The sequence below is a fragment of the Mustela putorius genome, unplaced genomic scaffold (genome assembly GCF_011764305.1).
Source record: "Mustela putorius furo isolate JIRA1106 unplaced genomic scaffold, ASM1176430v1.1 tig00001130_pilon_pilon_pilon, whole genome shotgun sequence".
NCBI classification, from domain to species: Eukaryota; Metazoa; Chordata; class Mammalia; order Carnivora; family Mustelidae; genus Mustela; species Mustela putorius.
The window spans coordinates 2,037,682-2,054,375 of record NW_025421584.1 but is presented as its reverse complement, the minus strand read 5'-3'; the positions used below and the strand labels follow the sequence as shown (position 1 = coordinate 2,054,375).

Sequence of the window (16,694 nt, the reverse complement as noted above, 5' to 3'; positions counted from 1 at the left end):
GTGAAGCCCCCTGGATAAGGAAGCAGCTGGCTAGAGCCCCACACTGGTTCCTGGTCAGAGCCTATCTGGAGTCCGTCCTTGATTCTTGGGGCTGTGTTTAAGAAGCAGGTAAGAACGCCGAGGATTCCAAGGTTCTCCCAAGAAGGAAAAGAGGATTGACTGGATCCATATGGAGAAATTGTAGACACGAAAGCAAGTTTTAAATATGGAAGAGCTGGAATGTGAAAAAGGGATTAGATATATTTTCTATCACTCCAGACAAAAATAGTGATACTAACGTAAGAAAGCTACAGGAAAGGAAGCTTTTAGCTCAACTAACAATCAGAGCTCTTAAAAATATAGAAGGCCTTGCTTGTGAGGTAGTGAGTTTGTGTTCCTGGGAATGCCCAGGCAGGGGTTGGCAGACAGTCCATCTGGAACACTACAGTATGATGTGGCTGGTCAGTTGGCCCAGAGAAGACATCTTACCAGTTCCACAAGACTGTGCTCCTTGAGGACAGAGACCATCTACCGTCCATCTTCGTACCATTCCCCCAGCACCTAGCAAAGGGTCTTGGACATAGGAAGAGCTCATTGAGTGAATAATATTTGGATAACTATGGTGTGAAAAGCAACAAGAGAGTGAGGTAACAAGAAGAAAATGGTCCCCACTGACCCCCAAAGAGAGTGTAGTTCATTTTAAGGATTATCGGGCCAATAAAACTGAGAGAAATCTGTGCTTCAACTAGGGCGGGAGAATTAGTTTAATTCTGAGCCACGATGGCAGATGGAGAGTTGCTCTGATCGGTATCATGGACCTTTTTATAGTGCACATCATTCTGATAGACGGTTCTGCATGTCGGACCAACAGGAGTGGGGTGGGAAAGGTGCGGGAGGGTTGGCAGAGGGTGTGACAGGAGCCTTTGTGTTGAGTGAACCCAGCCTCGGGGAACAGCCCACTCCCCTGGATTGAGTATCTGGGTCAAGCATAGACCCAGATTGGATTGACTGGATCCATATGGAGAAATTGTAGACACGAAAGCAAGTTTTAAATATGGAAGGAGGGAGGTAGGAAGAGGGCAAAAAGTGAGGGGCTAGAGAAAAGTGATTAAAAATGCGGCACACATTCATAAGAGACTGAACTCAACTTCTGTCTCTTCTGCAAATGAACTGTGTGACCTCCGGCAAGCTGCTTAACTTCTCTGGCCTCCATTGCCTCCTATCTCTTTGGGGCTTTGTACATGCTGTTCCCTCTGCCTCTACTGCTAACTTTCATGCTCCCCTCCTCACTTGGCACTTGGCCTCAATTACTCTTTATTTTACTTTGAGACAGAATGGTGGTTCTCTTTCCTCCTCCTGGCAGCTTTCCCTGCCCTCCCAAGCCTGTGTTGGATGTCCCTTCTCTGTGACCCTCCCACACCCAGCCGTTCCCAGTCATAGCCCTTCAGTCCTATATCCTCATTCCCTGTTGATTTGACCACTCCTTGAAGGCAGGACGCATGACTTATTATTCATCATTATATCCCCAGCGCCTGACACAGTTCCTGGCATGAAGAAGATGCTCAGGGATGAAAAGGGGAAAATACTAAGGGAGCTGAAGAGGGAGAGGGGCATAAGACCTGGGGCCAGGACCTGGCTCAAGACCTGGGGCCAGGACCTGGCTCTGCTTTGGGTTTCCTTGAGACCTAGGATATGGTATTCTGATTCTGTCAGTCCCAACAGTTGCACAAATACTGTCGCACTTGGACTGGAAGGATCTTGGACAGTCATTATCTCCCTAGTCCACCAACTGCTAGTCTTGCTCCATCAGCCAGTCCAGAATCCTAGGCAGTTTCTGTGGCTTCTTGCTCCTCCACATCTGCTACAACCCAACCTCCACTGCTGCTACATCTTAACTATTTCTCCAATTCCCACCCCCTCCTGCCACCCCCACTACTCCCACCCCAGGGTAGGCCACCATCCTCTCCTGCCTGAGCCCCTGGGCGGGGGAGGCCACACATTCCCCTACTTGGAGCTGTGCTTCCTCCAAACTGATCTCCACGCTGCCACTGAGCCCTCTTGGAGAGCACATCTGATCACGGTATCTGTCTGAAAGCCTTGCATGGCTCCTCTCTGTGTGCAGGACAAAGACTTCTCCAAGGTCTCCTACCACCAGACACAACTCCATCTCCTGCCCCGCTCCCAAGTGGGTTTCCAGCCATTCCCACTTGCCTTGCTCCAGACCTCTGTGCTGTCGTTTGCCTCTGGGCCTTGGCAGATTTTATTTCCTTTGCTGGGAATACTCCCCACTTGTCCCTCCAGCACATGTCACTGGGGAGATCTCTGCTCATACTCCGCATCTCAGCTCAGTATCCCTGAGCCTGGCTGTGTGCTTTCACGGAGTGCCCCTCTGATGACTCTGTGCCTCCTGAGAGCTGTCCCACCCATAAAGGCAGGGGCTATGTCGTCCTCAGGGCTGTCACGGAGTCGAGCAGACTGTGCACAGAACACCTTTGTAGTCTCTGTGGGGACTGAGCACTGCTCAGAGCTGTGTGTTAGATGATATACAGCTCTTGCCCACCTTTGCTTCCCAGCACCCCGCACAGTCCCTGGTGCCTAAGACATGCTTCACACTGGAGGAACACAGGAGTGAAAGAACAAACAAATGAATGAATGAAAGAACGAACGAACGAAAGAATGAATGAGTCCGCCTTCCAGACATCCCTGCTTCCCAGCCCCCAAGGCCTCTCCTCATACTCACACAGTGGGGAGGTCCTCCAGTCTGGCTTCTCCTGTCCTCCATTCTCTCCGCCCTCAGCTCTGTCACTTTATCTCACAGTGGTCCTTGAGGTTACAACCTCCCAGGACAAAGAACATGCAGGTCCTATTGGGGGGTCCTTTAGGAAAGTGGTGTGGGGAGGATGCATAGGGCAGCTGAGTGAGTTCCACATTCATCCTTGCTCTCAAGGGAGTTCGGATCCTGTTGTGTGCCACTGCTGAGGAGGACCCTGTTGGAGCCTGTGTGGGATGTCCAAATGGCATGGTCTCTGTGCCATCCAAGCCAGGGGACCATGTGGCGGTGGTCCGTAGCAGCCAGTACTTGACCCCACGTCAGGTCCTGGGTGGAAGTCATGTTTTCTTTTTTGGACAGCAGTCCTTTCTACAAGTGATCTCCCCTACCCGAGCCTTGGGGTCCAGCCTCATCCGTGAGGTGATCACCCTCTTAAGGGGAGAGGTGGTTGATTATGTTTCCAACATTCCAGTTTCCTCATTGAAGAAACAAGAGATTATTCTGGAATATCTAAGACTTGTTCTTCCTCTGAAGGTGAGAGTCCCACCATGGCCCTGGATGGCATCAGGGGCCAGCCTTCAGATGATGGTGAAGGCAATGCCAGTCAAGGGTTGTCCTTCTGTCCACCTGCATCCAATTCAGCGAGCACTACCGCACAGCTGCTATATGCAAGGCCTGGGCCACCGCGCTACAAAAGATGAAGTTCCAGGCCTCAAGGAGCTCGCTCCAGAGGTGGGCACTGACATGTAGCGGGTACTAAGTAGCACTAACAGCCCTAATCTGGGCCAGATGAGGTTCTAAGCATTTCTTATGCATTATCTTCCCAGATCTGCAGGATATCTCGGTGAGCTAGGGACTACTGCTACCCCCATTTGAGGAATGAGGGGACTGAGGCTTAGCCGTAACAAGTAACTCACCCAAGGACACGTCCCTAAGTGTATGTCTGCAGTCCAGCCAAGACTGGGACTCACAGTCTTTGATTTTATCCCAAGTCTTTCACAAGGGCAGCAAAGGGGTAGGTTCCAAGGAAGCGGTGGACGGCGTGCTGTGGGGGCACTGGTGACAGCGAGGAGCCCAATCTGGGGTTCAAAGCAGGCTCCCCATAGCAGTAGCTCTCCCTGAGGCAGTCTCTGTGACTGAGGAGGAGCAGAGTCATTAGTAGCCCCCAACCCTAGCTGGCTGGGGCCCAGAGAGTTTTCCAAGAGCATCCTTACTCCTAGGCAGGCCTCAGTACCCTGTTGTGTCGAGCACTTTCTGTGTTTTGGACAGCAGACAGGGAGGTGGGAACACAGGGAAGACGCAGGGGTCCCATCCCGACAGGTGCCAGGCGCAGGCCAGCTTCCCCTGGGGGCCGCCATTAGCATCTCCGAGCTTCTCCCAGCTCCCACCCCTACTGTCTGCCCCTAAGCCTCCTGGAAGCCTTCCCTTGCCAAGTTCTGCAGGCTCATTCCACGTAATGTTTAAACATTCTCAGCTGGGAAATCTTGGATCAGAGGAAATCCTCGCTCACGTGTGAAAGCCACCCCCCACCTCGGGCTGGCTCCCTCCTTCCCCAGCACTGCCGCCCCTCCCACCCCCCAGCTAGCTGCTCTTCCTCTCCCAGCCTGACTTGGCGGCCCTCTCTCTGCTGCCTTCCTCGGGCCTGGCTGCGGCAGCAACCTGAAAAGAGGGAGCGTGTTCTAATTAACACTGAGAGGCTCATTAGACAGACAGAGCCCCCCAAGCTCCCCTCCACCCCTTCTCCTGGCAGAAGCTGAGAGATTGCTCTCTTGGGAGGAGGCGAGGCTACAATTACCCATGATTCATGGAGTTTAGAGAGAAGTGAGCTGAGCTGCTCTTAGGCCGGTGGGCCCAGAGACCTTCCCTCCCTGGGCCCACCCCCCACTTTCCCCCACCCCCGTGTCCATCTCTTTTAGCTCTAATCTGGCACCGGTTAAAAAAAAGAAAAGTGTTAGGGCGCTTGGGAGGACCTGGCTGGGTAGACAGAGCTGATCTGGGACCCTGCCAAGTTCCCGAGCCCTGGTTGGGGGCGAGATAGTGGAGGGAAAGGAGAGAATGCAGCATTTGACTCCAAGCCCAGATCCGGAAGAGAGCCTAGATTTTTATTTTCCCTGGGATATAGGAGAGAGTTCAGTTGAGTTCCTGTCTGCAAACATTTATCAAGCCCCAGCCATGGCTCCGGCTTGATGCTGGGCCCCAGGAATAGAGAGACATAATACCGTCCTGTCTGTAAGGTACAGTTTGTGGGGCAACAGAGCGTGGGCCATAAAGGTCGGGAAAGAAACAGTGGGGGACAGTGCAGGCTGGGGTTGCAGCAGGCACAAGGCTGGAATAAATGGGAGATGGTTGTGTTAAATGCGCTGGAACAAATGGAGAAGATCCAACAATTGAATTCAAATACCACAATGAGCAGTTGCTCCTTGCCAGGCTCTGTGCTGGGTGCTGGGCATGGATCAGAGGGCTCGAATTACTTCTGCTCTGTTTGAGTTGGGGTCAGTGAGGTGGAGAGAAGGGTGGGTTAGATAAATATCCCAAAGGTGAGTGGAGAGAACTGAGTGTCGGAGAGAAGTAAGAAACAACGTTCTCCATGGGCACCTGAAATGAGGAGCCCCCCGTCGGGTTGGGGGACTGAGAAGGCTTCACAGAGGAAGCACATTGGAGGCAGGTCTCGAAGAAAGGGAAGAATGTTGCAGACTGAGTGACAAGGCTGAGCCAATGCTCAGGGCAGGAAAGCCTAGCGTGGGCTGGGGGAAGCGCAGGAGTCCAGCCAGTGTGTATGCAGGCTTGGCGTAGGAGTAGACGATGGGAGGGAGGCTGAGGCCAGGTTGATCAGGGTCGGAAGGCCAGCAGGAAACACTTCTACTTATTCTGGGTGATGCTCTCAAGCAACACAAGGCCAACAGGAAACACTTCTACTTATTCTGGGTGATGCTCTCAAGCAACACAAAGCATCACATCGGCTCTTCAAGACCCTTGATCACGGTCATGTAGGGTGGATGGTAGGTGTGAACAAGAAGCAGGAAGGCAGTGGGGAGGTTGCCAGAGGGTCCAAGTGGGGAGCCAAAGACAGCCTCACATGGCAACAGTCGGGTCAGGTTGATGCAAAAGGTATTGGGGTGGGGGGGTGTGGAATAAAGGCTTTGAGGCTGACAAATGCAGAGGCAAGGGTGAAGGAGAACCCATGGTCAAATGCAAGTTTCCCAGCCTGGAGAATGTAACAGCCAAGGCTCTGTATGCAAAAAAAGAAGCCCTAGAGCTGGTTAAGGGAGGTGGGGGAAGACAGGGGCTTTGTATAGGAGTACAGGGGGATCTGTGGGTTGTTGGAAATCCAAGTCTCGGATCAAGCCTAGGAACGGAAATTTGAGAGTCATTCCCATCATCATCATTGTCATCAAGTTACCACTTACTGTATACCTATTATGTGCCAAGCACTATACGAACAGTTCAAATCTCATAACAAGGTACAGGATAAGCAGGATTAGTTTCATTTAACAGATAAGAAAGTGGAGAATCAGAGATGTTAGGAAACTTGCTCAAGGTCAACCAGCCAGGAAGAAGCAGATCTGGGCCTGAGTATCTCTCCTAAGGCTTGTTCATCGGTCCATTAAAGTAGAGTGAAGTTATGATAGGAAACAAGGTTCTCACATAAGAGGTGAGAAGACATTAGCCTGTAGATGTTGCCACAAAGGCTCTGCCTGAGGCAGCTTCCCTCTTAATTGGTGCCTAATTATCAGTTACCAGAGGCTGCTCTGACAATGTCCAACACGGCAGTTATGGAATGTCCGGAAGGGCTCAGATGTGTCTGCAGAGTGGAAGATGGCCCACGTGGGACTCGTAACTGACATGCGTAGGGGTTTCGCGGTCAGAATGTAGGATGAAAGGGCTATGGAAGCAGGCAGACCAAGGTAGACTGGGTGGTGAGAGCTGAGGACAGAGTCTCAAGGTGATAAACACACCAAGAACTGTGGAAAAGGGGCAGAGGGAGAGTGAAGGACGGACCATCAGGTTTCATGATTAAAGGTCTCTGGTGACCTTCCTGAGAGTCACTTTAGAAGACTGGTGGGAGCAGGAGGCAGACCCTGAGGAGTCGGCGCACACAGGGTTGGGTTGGCTGTTTGGCACTTGTTCACGGAAGGAGGCGGAGGGTATAGACTAGTTTTCCAAGAGGTCTGGTGGCAAACAGAGAAAAAGAGCCTGGGCCAGTGCCCCAGAGCAGTGAAGTTAAGAGGAGTTATGTTTTAGCCTGGGGAGATCTGGGAGGGTCTGTAGGCAGGTGGAAAGGAGCCAGTGACACAGTAGAGTTCGGAAATGCAAGTGAAATACATCAGTTCCAGGAGAAGAAAGTTATGGGTTAGGTTGGGGGGGGCGGTTTGAGAGTCACAAAGATAACTTTGCAATTAATTCTTTAATGTATTCAGTAAATATCCACTGTAGTCCTACTGTGTGCTGGGTGCTCTCTAAGCACTGGGGATAAAGGAGTGAACATGGCAGAGTCTGTGCATTCGTGGGGCTTACAGTCTAGTGGAGAACTTGATGGGAACAGATTAAAGATATTCAAAATCTGGTTTTCTTCTCTGCTTGGGACACTAGGACACAGGCTGGTAGAAGTCTCCTAGGCTTAGCTCAGCCTTCTCTCTCCAGGAAGGATGATACTGTGCTAGGGAAATGGACATCTTTCCCATTCTGGAAGCATTTCAGGCAATGGGGTTTCATAACTTCCCTCTGTTGCCAATAGCATCTCATAACCTGAAGAGAATGCTCTTGGGCCTAGTGTTTCCCTCAAAGCGTGAGTAGGCCAGGTTAGAAAGAAGTAAGAATCTCTGCCTGGTGTCTGTTTCTCCTGGTCCTCCAGACAGAAATGGACAGAAGGAGGCAATTAAGTGGTCACCTCCCCTCAGTTTGCACCTTGGAGGGCTCTCCTGCCTCGTTAAGGCCAATTGGCCATTCCAGACCTCAGGGAGCCTGCCAGAGTTCTGCGGGGACACTGAGCTGAGCCACAGTGATCTCTCCCCTCTGATGTGATTTCTGTGAAAGCAACAATGAAATGCCTCTGAGATATCAGGAGTTTCTCTTTCTCTGGAGATCCTGGGTACATGATGAAACCTGTAGGCAACTGTCTGAACGTTCCAGGAGGCAGAACTCAGACAGCCCGAGATTCCCGCCCCCCTAGTGCACACATCCGTATAATTCCCTTCCATGGGAAGTGCTGTGGGACTAGAGGGCATAATAAGGAATCCCTCCTGTGATTAGGTTACCACTCAGTTGACCTTAAGTGAATCAAAGGAAAATCACCCCAGGCGGCTTGACCTAATCAGGTGAACCCTTTAAAAGAAGGTGAAGTATCAGAGTCACTCTCCTCTTGGCCTCAAAGGGCCAAACTATCATATGGCAGAGAACATTAGGTAGCTGTGACTAAGGGCCTCAGCTTGGAATGTCAAGCAGCTGAACTTAGGATACCTACTGGCCACTCAAATCTTAGTGAGATTCAGCTTCCCCCCTATTTTCAGAGAGGACAGCCAGACTGAGGAAGATAGAAAGCATAAGGCCACTAGGTCTGGGGATGGGGAAGGGCCCTGAATGGTGAGACAGAAGAACCGAAGATAGGATTGATGTCATGCCATTTTACCCGGGATCGTCCCTGGGGGTTGGGGTTGTGCCTGTCAGTTTTCCTGGGCTAGAAGGATGCCTCTGTTGGTCCGGGGATAGGGGGGCACCCATGGGGAGGGAACCCAGCGGATCGCTGAGGTCGTGAGAGGCAGTCACTCCACCTGCAGTGGCTGGTGAGCCAATGTGGCTAAAGGTTATTGTGTTGTTGGGAACAGAGGTGGCCCAAATTATGGGGCACCCATAATATGGGGCGCCCAAATTATGGTAGCCTGGAGGGACTCCCACTCTTAAAATATCCGTCCACCCACTCCTCTGTCCTCCATCTATGAAATTCACATTTATTGAGCATCTACTATGTGCCAGCCCTTGGGCTGGGTATCAGGAACACGTTGATCAATCCCCAGTCATCCCCTTATGATGATCCCAGGGTTGGGAATTTCCGCAATTCAGTGATGAGGAAGAAAGGTGAACGGGAGGAGCAGCATTATTTTTTACACATTCCTGTTTAATTTTTAATTTGTTATTGTTTTAAATGTGCACACAAGTAGAAAGAATAGTGTAGTAAACTTTCAGATAACCACCCCCCAGTTCTAACAATTTTCGTTAATATTGTTTCCTCTAATGGTTCCAGTTTTTTGATGGAGTATTTTAATACAAACTCAAGATCCCCTGTATTTCACCCATAAGGACTTACATACAGATCTCTGATATGAACGCTTTGGAACAAACAGCTATCTGATCCCCAAATGCAACGCCCTGACCTCTACCAGCTCCACCCCCCGCCCCCCGGAAATCGCCAACCGCTGGGAAGCCAGTCCTATATCCTACACATCTAGGAGTCTTGACAAGGATCTGGTATCCCAGGCCGTGACATGCAGGAGTTTCAGACTTTGGCTCTTTAGTCCCCCCGCACCCCCTCCCTTCCCCCGCCCCAGGCCTCACCGCGCTCTTTCTCCTACCTGTTCTTGCCACAGATGGAAATGCTAGAACACAAGTACGGGGGCCACCTCGTGTCCCGGCGCGCCGCTTGCACCATCCAAACCGCCTTCCGCCAGTACCAGCTCAACAAGAACGTCAAGAAGATCCGCAACTCGCTCCTGGAGAGCCGCCTGCCGCGACGGATCTCCCTGCGCAAAGTCCGCGCGCCCACTGCCGAGAGCCTGGTGGCCGAGAAGGCGCTCATGGAGGGCTACGGCCTCATGGGGCTGCCACTGGTGCGCTCGCCCTCCCTGCCGCCCACCTTCGCGGGCACGCTCACCGCGCTGGAGGACTCCTTCACTGAGCAGGTGCAGTCCCTGGCCAAGTCCATACACGACGCGCTCAGAACCTGGAACCTCAAGACCATGTGCTCCCCGCAGGAGAGCAGCGCCTACCAGCTCCACCAGGCCCTGCACGCGGGCGCCGGGCCGCCGGGCCTAGAGGCCGAGATGCCGGAGCTCGGCAGTGCCCGCCCCGCGCCCGCGCCCGCTCCGGGGTAAGAGGCCGCCAAGGCCGCCGGCCTGCCCCAGGGCCACGGCAGTACCTTCATGATGGCTTTCCGGGACATCACCGTGCAAATCGCCAACCAGAACATCTCTGTCTTCTCCGCCACGGCTCTGTCAGTGGCCAACTGTCTGGGCACGCAGACCGCCCAGGCCCCGGCGGAGCCCACGGTGGGCAAAGCCGAGCAGGGAGAGGCCCCGGGGCAGGAGGCCTCGGTGGCCACAACCGCGGCTCAGGGGGACGGGCCCGCCGAAAACACTGGCGCAGAGGCTGGAGCCAGCGGGTCCCCGAGCACCCACCCTCCTGGGGCTGCTGTGGAGGCGCTGGTGGAGGGGGCCACGGTGGCGGCGGAGGCAGAGGTGGCGGAGGAGGGGACTGGGGAGGTGGGGAAAGGGACTGAGGCTGAGGCTGCGACAACTCGGAGCCGCTGAGCAGCAGCAGCACGTCCACCAAGTCGGCCAAGTCAGGCTCGGAAGCATCAGCCTCAGCCTCCAAGGAGGCCCTGCAAGCCATGATTCTGAGCCTGCCGCGCTCCCACTGAGAGAACCCCGCCAGCGGCAAGTCGCCCACACTCTCAACGGACATCCTGCGCAAACGGTTCTACCGCATCGGCCTCAACCTTTCCAACATGTGAGTGAGCACCGACTCCGGAGCTCTGGGGAGACCCAGGAATCTCTTGGTCGGCGGGGAGGGGGCAGGGGCTACAATGGCATCATCCCAGCGCCCTGCCTGGTGACATTTGTGCCGCACCTGCTCCTGGAGGTGCTGGGTAGGGATGCACGTTTTCTTTTTAATGGTTCACAAATTTATGTTCAGGATTAGGGACAAAACAACACATCAAGCCCATGCTTTCAGCACTATTCCTGCTTACTAGGGCTTGAAAAGTGAGGGAATTGAAAAGAAAATGCAGTATTAAGTAATAGTCCAGGTCGTATGAGGATTGAGACGAAATCCTTCAGGCAGACCCGAGGCCAAGGAATCAGCATCGTCTCAGGGGGATGACGTCAAGGAGGGAGCACGGAGGAAGACGAGGAAAGGCAAGGGAGGGTCCGGGTGGGTGAGAAGGAAGAGAAGGAGCACAAGGAATCCAGGTGAAAGGCAGGAGAGGGGCGGGGATCAAAGGGGGCGGCGACAAGGACACAGAGGTGGCACAGAAGTGAACAGGAGAAGGAAAGCAGGAAAATGAACAAGGGTTTTGGTTCAGAGTCCCCAGCCAGAGCCCCAGCCAGAACTGTCCTTGCAACTAGAATGTAGAGAGCCGGGGGCCAGCAGTGTACACGCACCCCTCCCGTGGAAATCCCATCTCCACCCTGCGTTCACCCCTTCCTTCAGAGCCCCGAGCCAGGAGATTGAACATCTCTCCCAGCCACGTGTCCGTTCACTTATTCACTCAACTGTCACTTATTGAATGCAGGGCGCGTTGACCATGGAGATGAGGAGGACACATGCCCTGGTCTCCAGAAACCTCTATTCCAGGGAGGAACAGCTACTGTTCCCGGCTCACCTTGCATAAAACGTCTGCAAACTTCCTAACAATATCTAGAGATGGCCTTATTATGCCGTTTTACAGAAAAGAAGCAGGCTCACACAAGTAAGGGGAGTTGTGAGCTCACACTCACGCAGACCCTGGGATCCCTCAAGACAGTGGTTCTCAAACTCTCTGTAGTAAAGGACCAGTCTGGGTTTTCACGGACTAAGTGGTGGCTGATACTTTTGTGAAATGCAATAAAAATGAGTTGCTAGAAAAACAATCACATGCTTGGTTATCCCAAAAATGTCAGAGGGCTATAAAAGGTTCTAAACGCTTGCCCTCTGGTTCTGTACTTAGCTTCTCCTGAACCAGTCAGATACAGTTCAGGGAACAGCATGGATTTGCAGGCCATACTGTGAGCACATTTCCTAAAAACACAGTACCTACATCCACACGTAGAGACTAGAGCTTGAGAAAGTGAATGATGGAGAGCAGGATTCTTGTGTCCCTGTGGCCAGTGCGGTAGGAGAGCTCCCCTCTGCTCCCCAGAGCTCTGCTTCTGGGGCGAGTACTGCATACAGACGACAGAACACAGACAGGGTGGAAGGGCCTTCGTGGCAAGCCTCCAGGCCTTTCAGGGAAGACGAAAAGAAACCTCTCCACTTGCTCTGGAATTCTCTTCGTCTGCCAGACCTCTCTAACCCCTTCTCTCCCCATGCTATCTTCACTCCTGTGTGTGTATTGGGGTGGGTGGTGGGGGTGTTCAGGAAGACAAGGTTCCTAGGTGAAGCCCCTGGGACAAGGAGCCCGTCTGCAGCAGAAGAAATCCTGGCTTTTAGATGGAATTCTTCCCAGAAACTTCCAGGCACTTCTGTAGCTTCCCTGGGTTGGAAGAAAGGGAGGAAGGAAGTCGTGGACAGCCTTGGCTCACTCTCTACTTCTTCTTCCCACCTCCACTCCCACCCCCAGGAACCCAGACAAAGGCATCCAGTTCCTGATCTCCGGAGGCTTCATCCCCGACACCCCCATCGGAGTGGCCCACTTCCTGCTCCAGCGCAAGGGCCTCAGCCGGCAGATGATCGGGGAGTTCCTAGGCAACAGCAAGAAGCAGTTCAACCACGATGTGCTGGACTGAGTGCCCCTCTCCCCACGCATGGCCCAGGGTCCCACAGGACACAGGGGAGGGAACAGGACCCCTGGAGTCTAGGCCCGTTGCTGTATCTTGACCAGCCTCTGTTTCCCCCTCCTGGGGTCCTGCATTTACTGAGCGGGCTCCAGGCTGGGTCCCACTGAAGGCACCAGGGGTATAGAAATGGTCGAAGGAGACGAAAAGGCCTCCTCCCTGCTACCCTGTGGGGCCAGAGAGGAGGACTGGGTCTACACGGGGACTGTCTCTGCCTGGTGAACAGACCCTCAGCCCACCCCTTGCTGCCGTCTGCCGAGCCCCTGAGCCCCCACTGGCCGGCTTGCTCCCCATGTGGGTTCAGTTTCATATTGGTGGAGGCAAACACAAGTCAGGAAAAGGGAGTTAGATGGAAGGGTTTCAGAGCAAGAAAATACAGTGATTCCACAAACATACGTTTACCACCAAGATCAACAGATGTGGGCAGGATGTGGGCTTGGCTTCACTAGTGCTCTTGGCTCTGTTCCCGTGGAGGCGTGGGCAGGTGAGAGCCCCCGGGTCTGGGGTGGCATCCTTGGGGCCTCGAAGCCACCTTGCCCCTGGCAGAGAGAGAGGGTGAGGTCCCATAAAGTCTGCTCCAGACCCCCTTCTTGAAGGTCACCATGCTGTCGGAAGCCTCTCCCTGGGAAGTCAGCAGACGTGTTTCTCGGGGGTTCTGAAACAATCTCTCCCTTTCGTCTTGCTCTTGGAGCAGTAAGGGGCTGCTGTAGGAGGGACAGGGGTCTCCTGCCCGAGGGTTTGGGAGTAGCCTGACTGGCAAGATTGTCACTGTGCCCGGAGCGGGAGCTCGGAGACCTGGCTTCTGTTTACGCAGTAGTCTTGGTGCTGTGTCTTTGGACAAGTCCCTGCCCTGGGGCCTGCGGTTCTCTGCCCGTGGACAGGAGGGGGCTGGATTATGAGGGGTCATCCCGTTGTCCTCTGGAATCCCTGTCACGCTCCTGAATCCACTCAGTCTAACTGAGTACAGTCCGAAGAGCAGGGGCTTGGACATATGTGAGGGACCTTGAAATCCCAGGATGCCCCGTAGTTGACGGAACTCAGTCCCCCCCCCCCCCGTTTGGACAACCAGACCCTCCCCCACTAGTGCTTGAGCTGCTCTGAGGGAGGGTCTTGCAGAGGACACTGAAAGGATAAGTGTGCTTCCTCCCTCCTCCTCTCTTCTCCCTCTCCCTCGCCCCCCCTTTCTCCTCAGCATCAGCCCTGCTGGGTAGGGTGCCCTGAAGGGAGACCCTGAGGAAATGATAGAAAGAGGAGAAAGATCAAGTTTTCTCTGTCTCCTTTCACACAGGCTTTCCCTCCATCTAGCTCATCTCTCCGGCCTTTTCATCTGCTTTTGTCCCCATTCCACTCCCGCCCCCCCACCCCCCACCGCCCTGTTTCCGTGGGAGGGTGAGTGGGGGTGTGCTCTCCTCAGTGCTTCATTCTCCTGGCTCCCCCTGCCCCTGGGGGACCCTGCTTTGTCTCTCTGCTCTGGGGCTTCCTGCTTCACTCCCGGCCCTGACTGACTGTGTCTCCTCTGCCCTCCCCAGTCGCCCTGTGGCCTGGCCCTGAAATTCTCACCTGCGAGGTCCACAGTGACCTGGCACACTGGGAACGCGCAGTTTTCCGGCAGCCCCAGTGGTGCGGGCGCCCTGCAGCACGATGCTAACTAATTGCCATCCTCCCTGGGAGACCCAGTGTGTGGGCTGGAGACAGGCAGCCCCCGTGGGGAGGGGCGCCGCTGGGAGCCTGGGACCAGGCTGGCCGCTGAGGTGGGGAGCAGGCTAGGGATGAGGGGGCAGTGTGGTGGCAAGAGAGAACTGCTCCTGACAGGGCCTGCTCTGAAGCCTGGCTCTGCTCCTCTCCTGCTGGGAGGCCTCCTCTGGGCCTCGGCTTTTCCTTACCGGGAAAGCGAGCGAGACGGTCGGGCCGTGCGATCTCCAAGATCCCTTCAACTCCGGTGACTCTGAGATCTTACGTATTCCTCAGTGTCACTGTCTCACACGGGGATGGTTGCAGAATCATTTGCCCTAAAGGTCAAGGCCATGCTTTGTCAGGCCACCAGGCCATCCCAGAGCAGCCCGCAGGCTCCAGAGCCGGGAGCTCACAGTTCCTGCCACAAACACGCAGTGCCTGCTCCGGGCTGGGAATGAGGCTGTGCTGGGCATCCCTGGGAGTACAGGATGGGGGCAGGGAGGAGCAGGCGTGGCCGTGGCCTCAGGGGAACTCACACACCTGGTGTCAGTGGGAGAGATGAGCAGAGGAGGGTGGACAGGGAGACAGGGAACTTCCGCAGGCCTAGGGGTGTCAGGAGAGTGGAGTGTAGAGCTGAGCCCCCTCCGCCCCAGTGGGTGCCTCGGACCCTTGTGCTTTATTCGCCGGCACACCCAGCCTCTGTGCGGAAACAGCACCAAAAGGGAACCTCTTCACCCAAGTCCGAGTTGCCGCCTGCCTGGCTTGTCTCCTGTAGGGTGTCCGTGGGAGATGGGAGGGAGGAAGGGGGCAGGCACTCACAGGGGAGCCAGATGCTGGGGTTCGGGGGGGTTCCCTGCCACTCAGGCCAGCTCTCCCACCACCTCTGGGCATCTGCTGCCTCTTCCTTATGCCCACCAGAGAACACACACAATAATAACAAAGTCACCGGTGCCATTTTGTCCAGGCCGAAAAGGCTTTATTGGGATTCTGCACAGCGTCTCTGCTCCCACCTGGTGACATTCAGCATGTCTCGTCCATTCTGTACAAAGCTGCTTGCTGAATAAAAGGACATAAATCACCCATCCCGTTGGAGACTGAGACAGCCCCGGCCACTGCACTCTCCGAGATGTAGCTGGGCAGGAAGGGGAGAGGGTGGAAGCTTCTAGGAGGGGATGGGGCGAGACCCTGACCCCTACCATCTACAGGCCTGTGGAGAAAAGGAAGATAGAAGGGGCCAAGCAGAATCCACCTCAGCTGCTGGCCTACGTCTGAGCGCCATGGATTCCGTGACGTCGCCTCCGGAATCGGGCCCTTGCTGCTCTAGGAAGCTGATCTCTTCGACCCTTAATGCCCTGATTCCTTAGCAGATCCGTTACAAGAAGAAATGTGTTGAATCAGGGTGTATTGAATTAGTAGGAGGCATCCTGAGCTCAAGAGGCCATGTCCATTCCACTGTTTACCTGGGAAGTGTTTGGTTTTTTTTATAAAGGAGAAAAGGGCCTGTGGCCTCGCTTGTCAAATGGGGACAATAGAACCCACGTCATGCAAATTACAGTTTTAAAATGCATGTAAAGTGCTTATGTCAGTGACTGAGGCTAAGTCAGTTCTTTACGAATATTAGCTATTTCCATTATTATCTTTCTCACTTGAAAGCACAGGTCGGTAGATGCCTCCCCAGCCTGGCCCTGGCCCGGTGGGGGGATCCCTCAGATGCCTCAGGTCTGGTTGGAGATCAGGTCCACTCCCCAGACAGCAAGAACTTGCTGGGGCTTGCTAGGGAGGGCGGGGAGCTCATTTGGGGGCCATCCTGCACTCTGAGGAAATCTTCTCTGGTGCTGAGATGAGAGGGGCCCTGGCAGCCTGGCCTGAGGAGCCAGACATCAGCTGGGGTAGGATCCAGGGGTGCTGGAAGCTTCTCCCTCTCAGTTTTCACATGGTTGGGGAATCTGGCTCTGCTCTATTTCCCTTCTGAAATGTTCACCTCAGCAGTTTGAAGGCCAGTGAAGGGGGGGTGGGCTGGGTTATCTTTTCTGAGGGGAATCACAGACGCAGGGTGGGTGTGGGTATCTGTCATTTCCGTGGAAGTGCACGGAATGCAGCTTTTGGGCTGAATTGCCAGAAGGGTTTCCTGGATGTTCCTTCTCTCGCTGCGTCTACTCCGTTTCTTGTTCAATATTAGAATTTGACATTTTACGACATATCAGATAAAGGACTAGTGTCCAGAATCTATAAAGAACTTAGCAAACTCAACACCCAAAGAACAAATAATCCAATCAAGAAATGGGCAGAGGACATGAACAGACCTTTCTGCAAAGAAGACATCCAGATGGCCAACAGACACATGAAAAAGTGCTCCATATCACTCGGCATCAGGGAAATACAAGTCAAAGCCACAGTGAGATATCACCTCACACCAGTCAGAATGGCTAAAATAAACAAGTCAGGAAATGACAGATGCTGGCGAGGATGCGGAGAAAGGGGAACCCTCCTACACTGTTGGTGGGAATGCAAGCTGGTGCAGCCACTCT

At 54.0% G+C, this 16,694-nt stretch overlaps 1 protein-coding gene across 1 annotated transcript in view; it reads left to right on the top strand.

Annotated features, from left to right (window-relative positions):
• The window catches only part of LOC123393999 (IQ motif and SEC7 domain-containing protein 3-like), a 34,676-nt gene extending 18,259 nt beyond the window's left edge, over positions 1–16,417 (top strand). Inside the window, 5 exon segments of the mRNA XM_045087402.1 lie at positions 2,927–3,495; positions 9,088–9,211; positions 9,331–10,251; positions 10,254–10,468; positions 12,279–16,417. Coding sequence (XP_044943337.1) covers positions 2,927–3,495; positions 9,088–9,211; positions 9,331–10,251; positions 10,254–10,468; positions 12,279–12,444 — 1,995 coding nt within the window. The 3' untranslated portion in view covers positions 12,445–16,417.
• Positions 16,418–16,694: the final 277 nt, after the last annotated feature.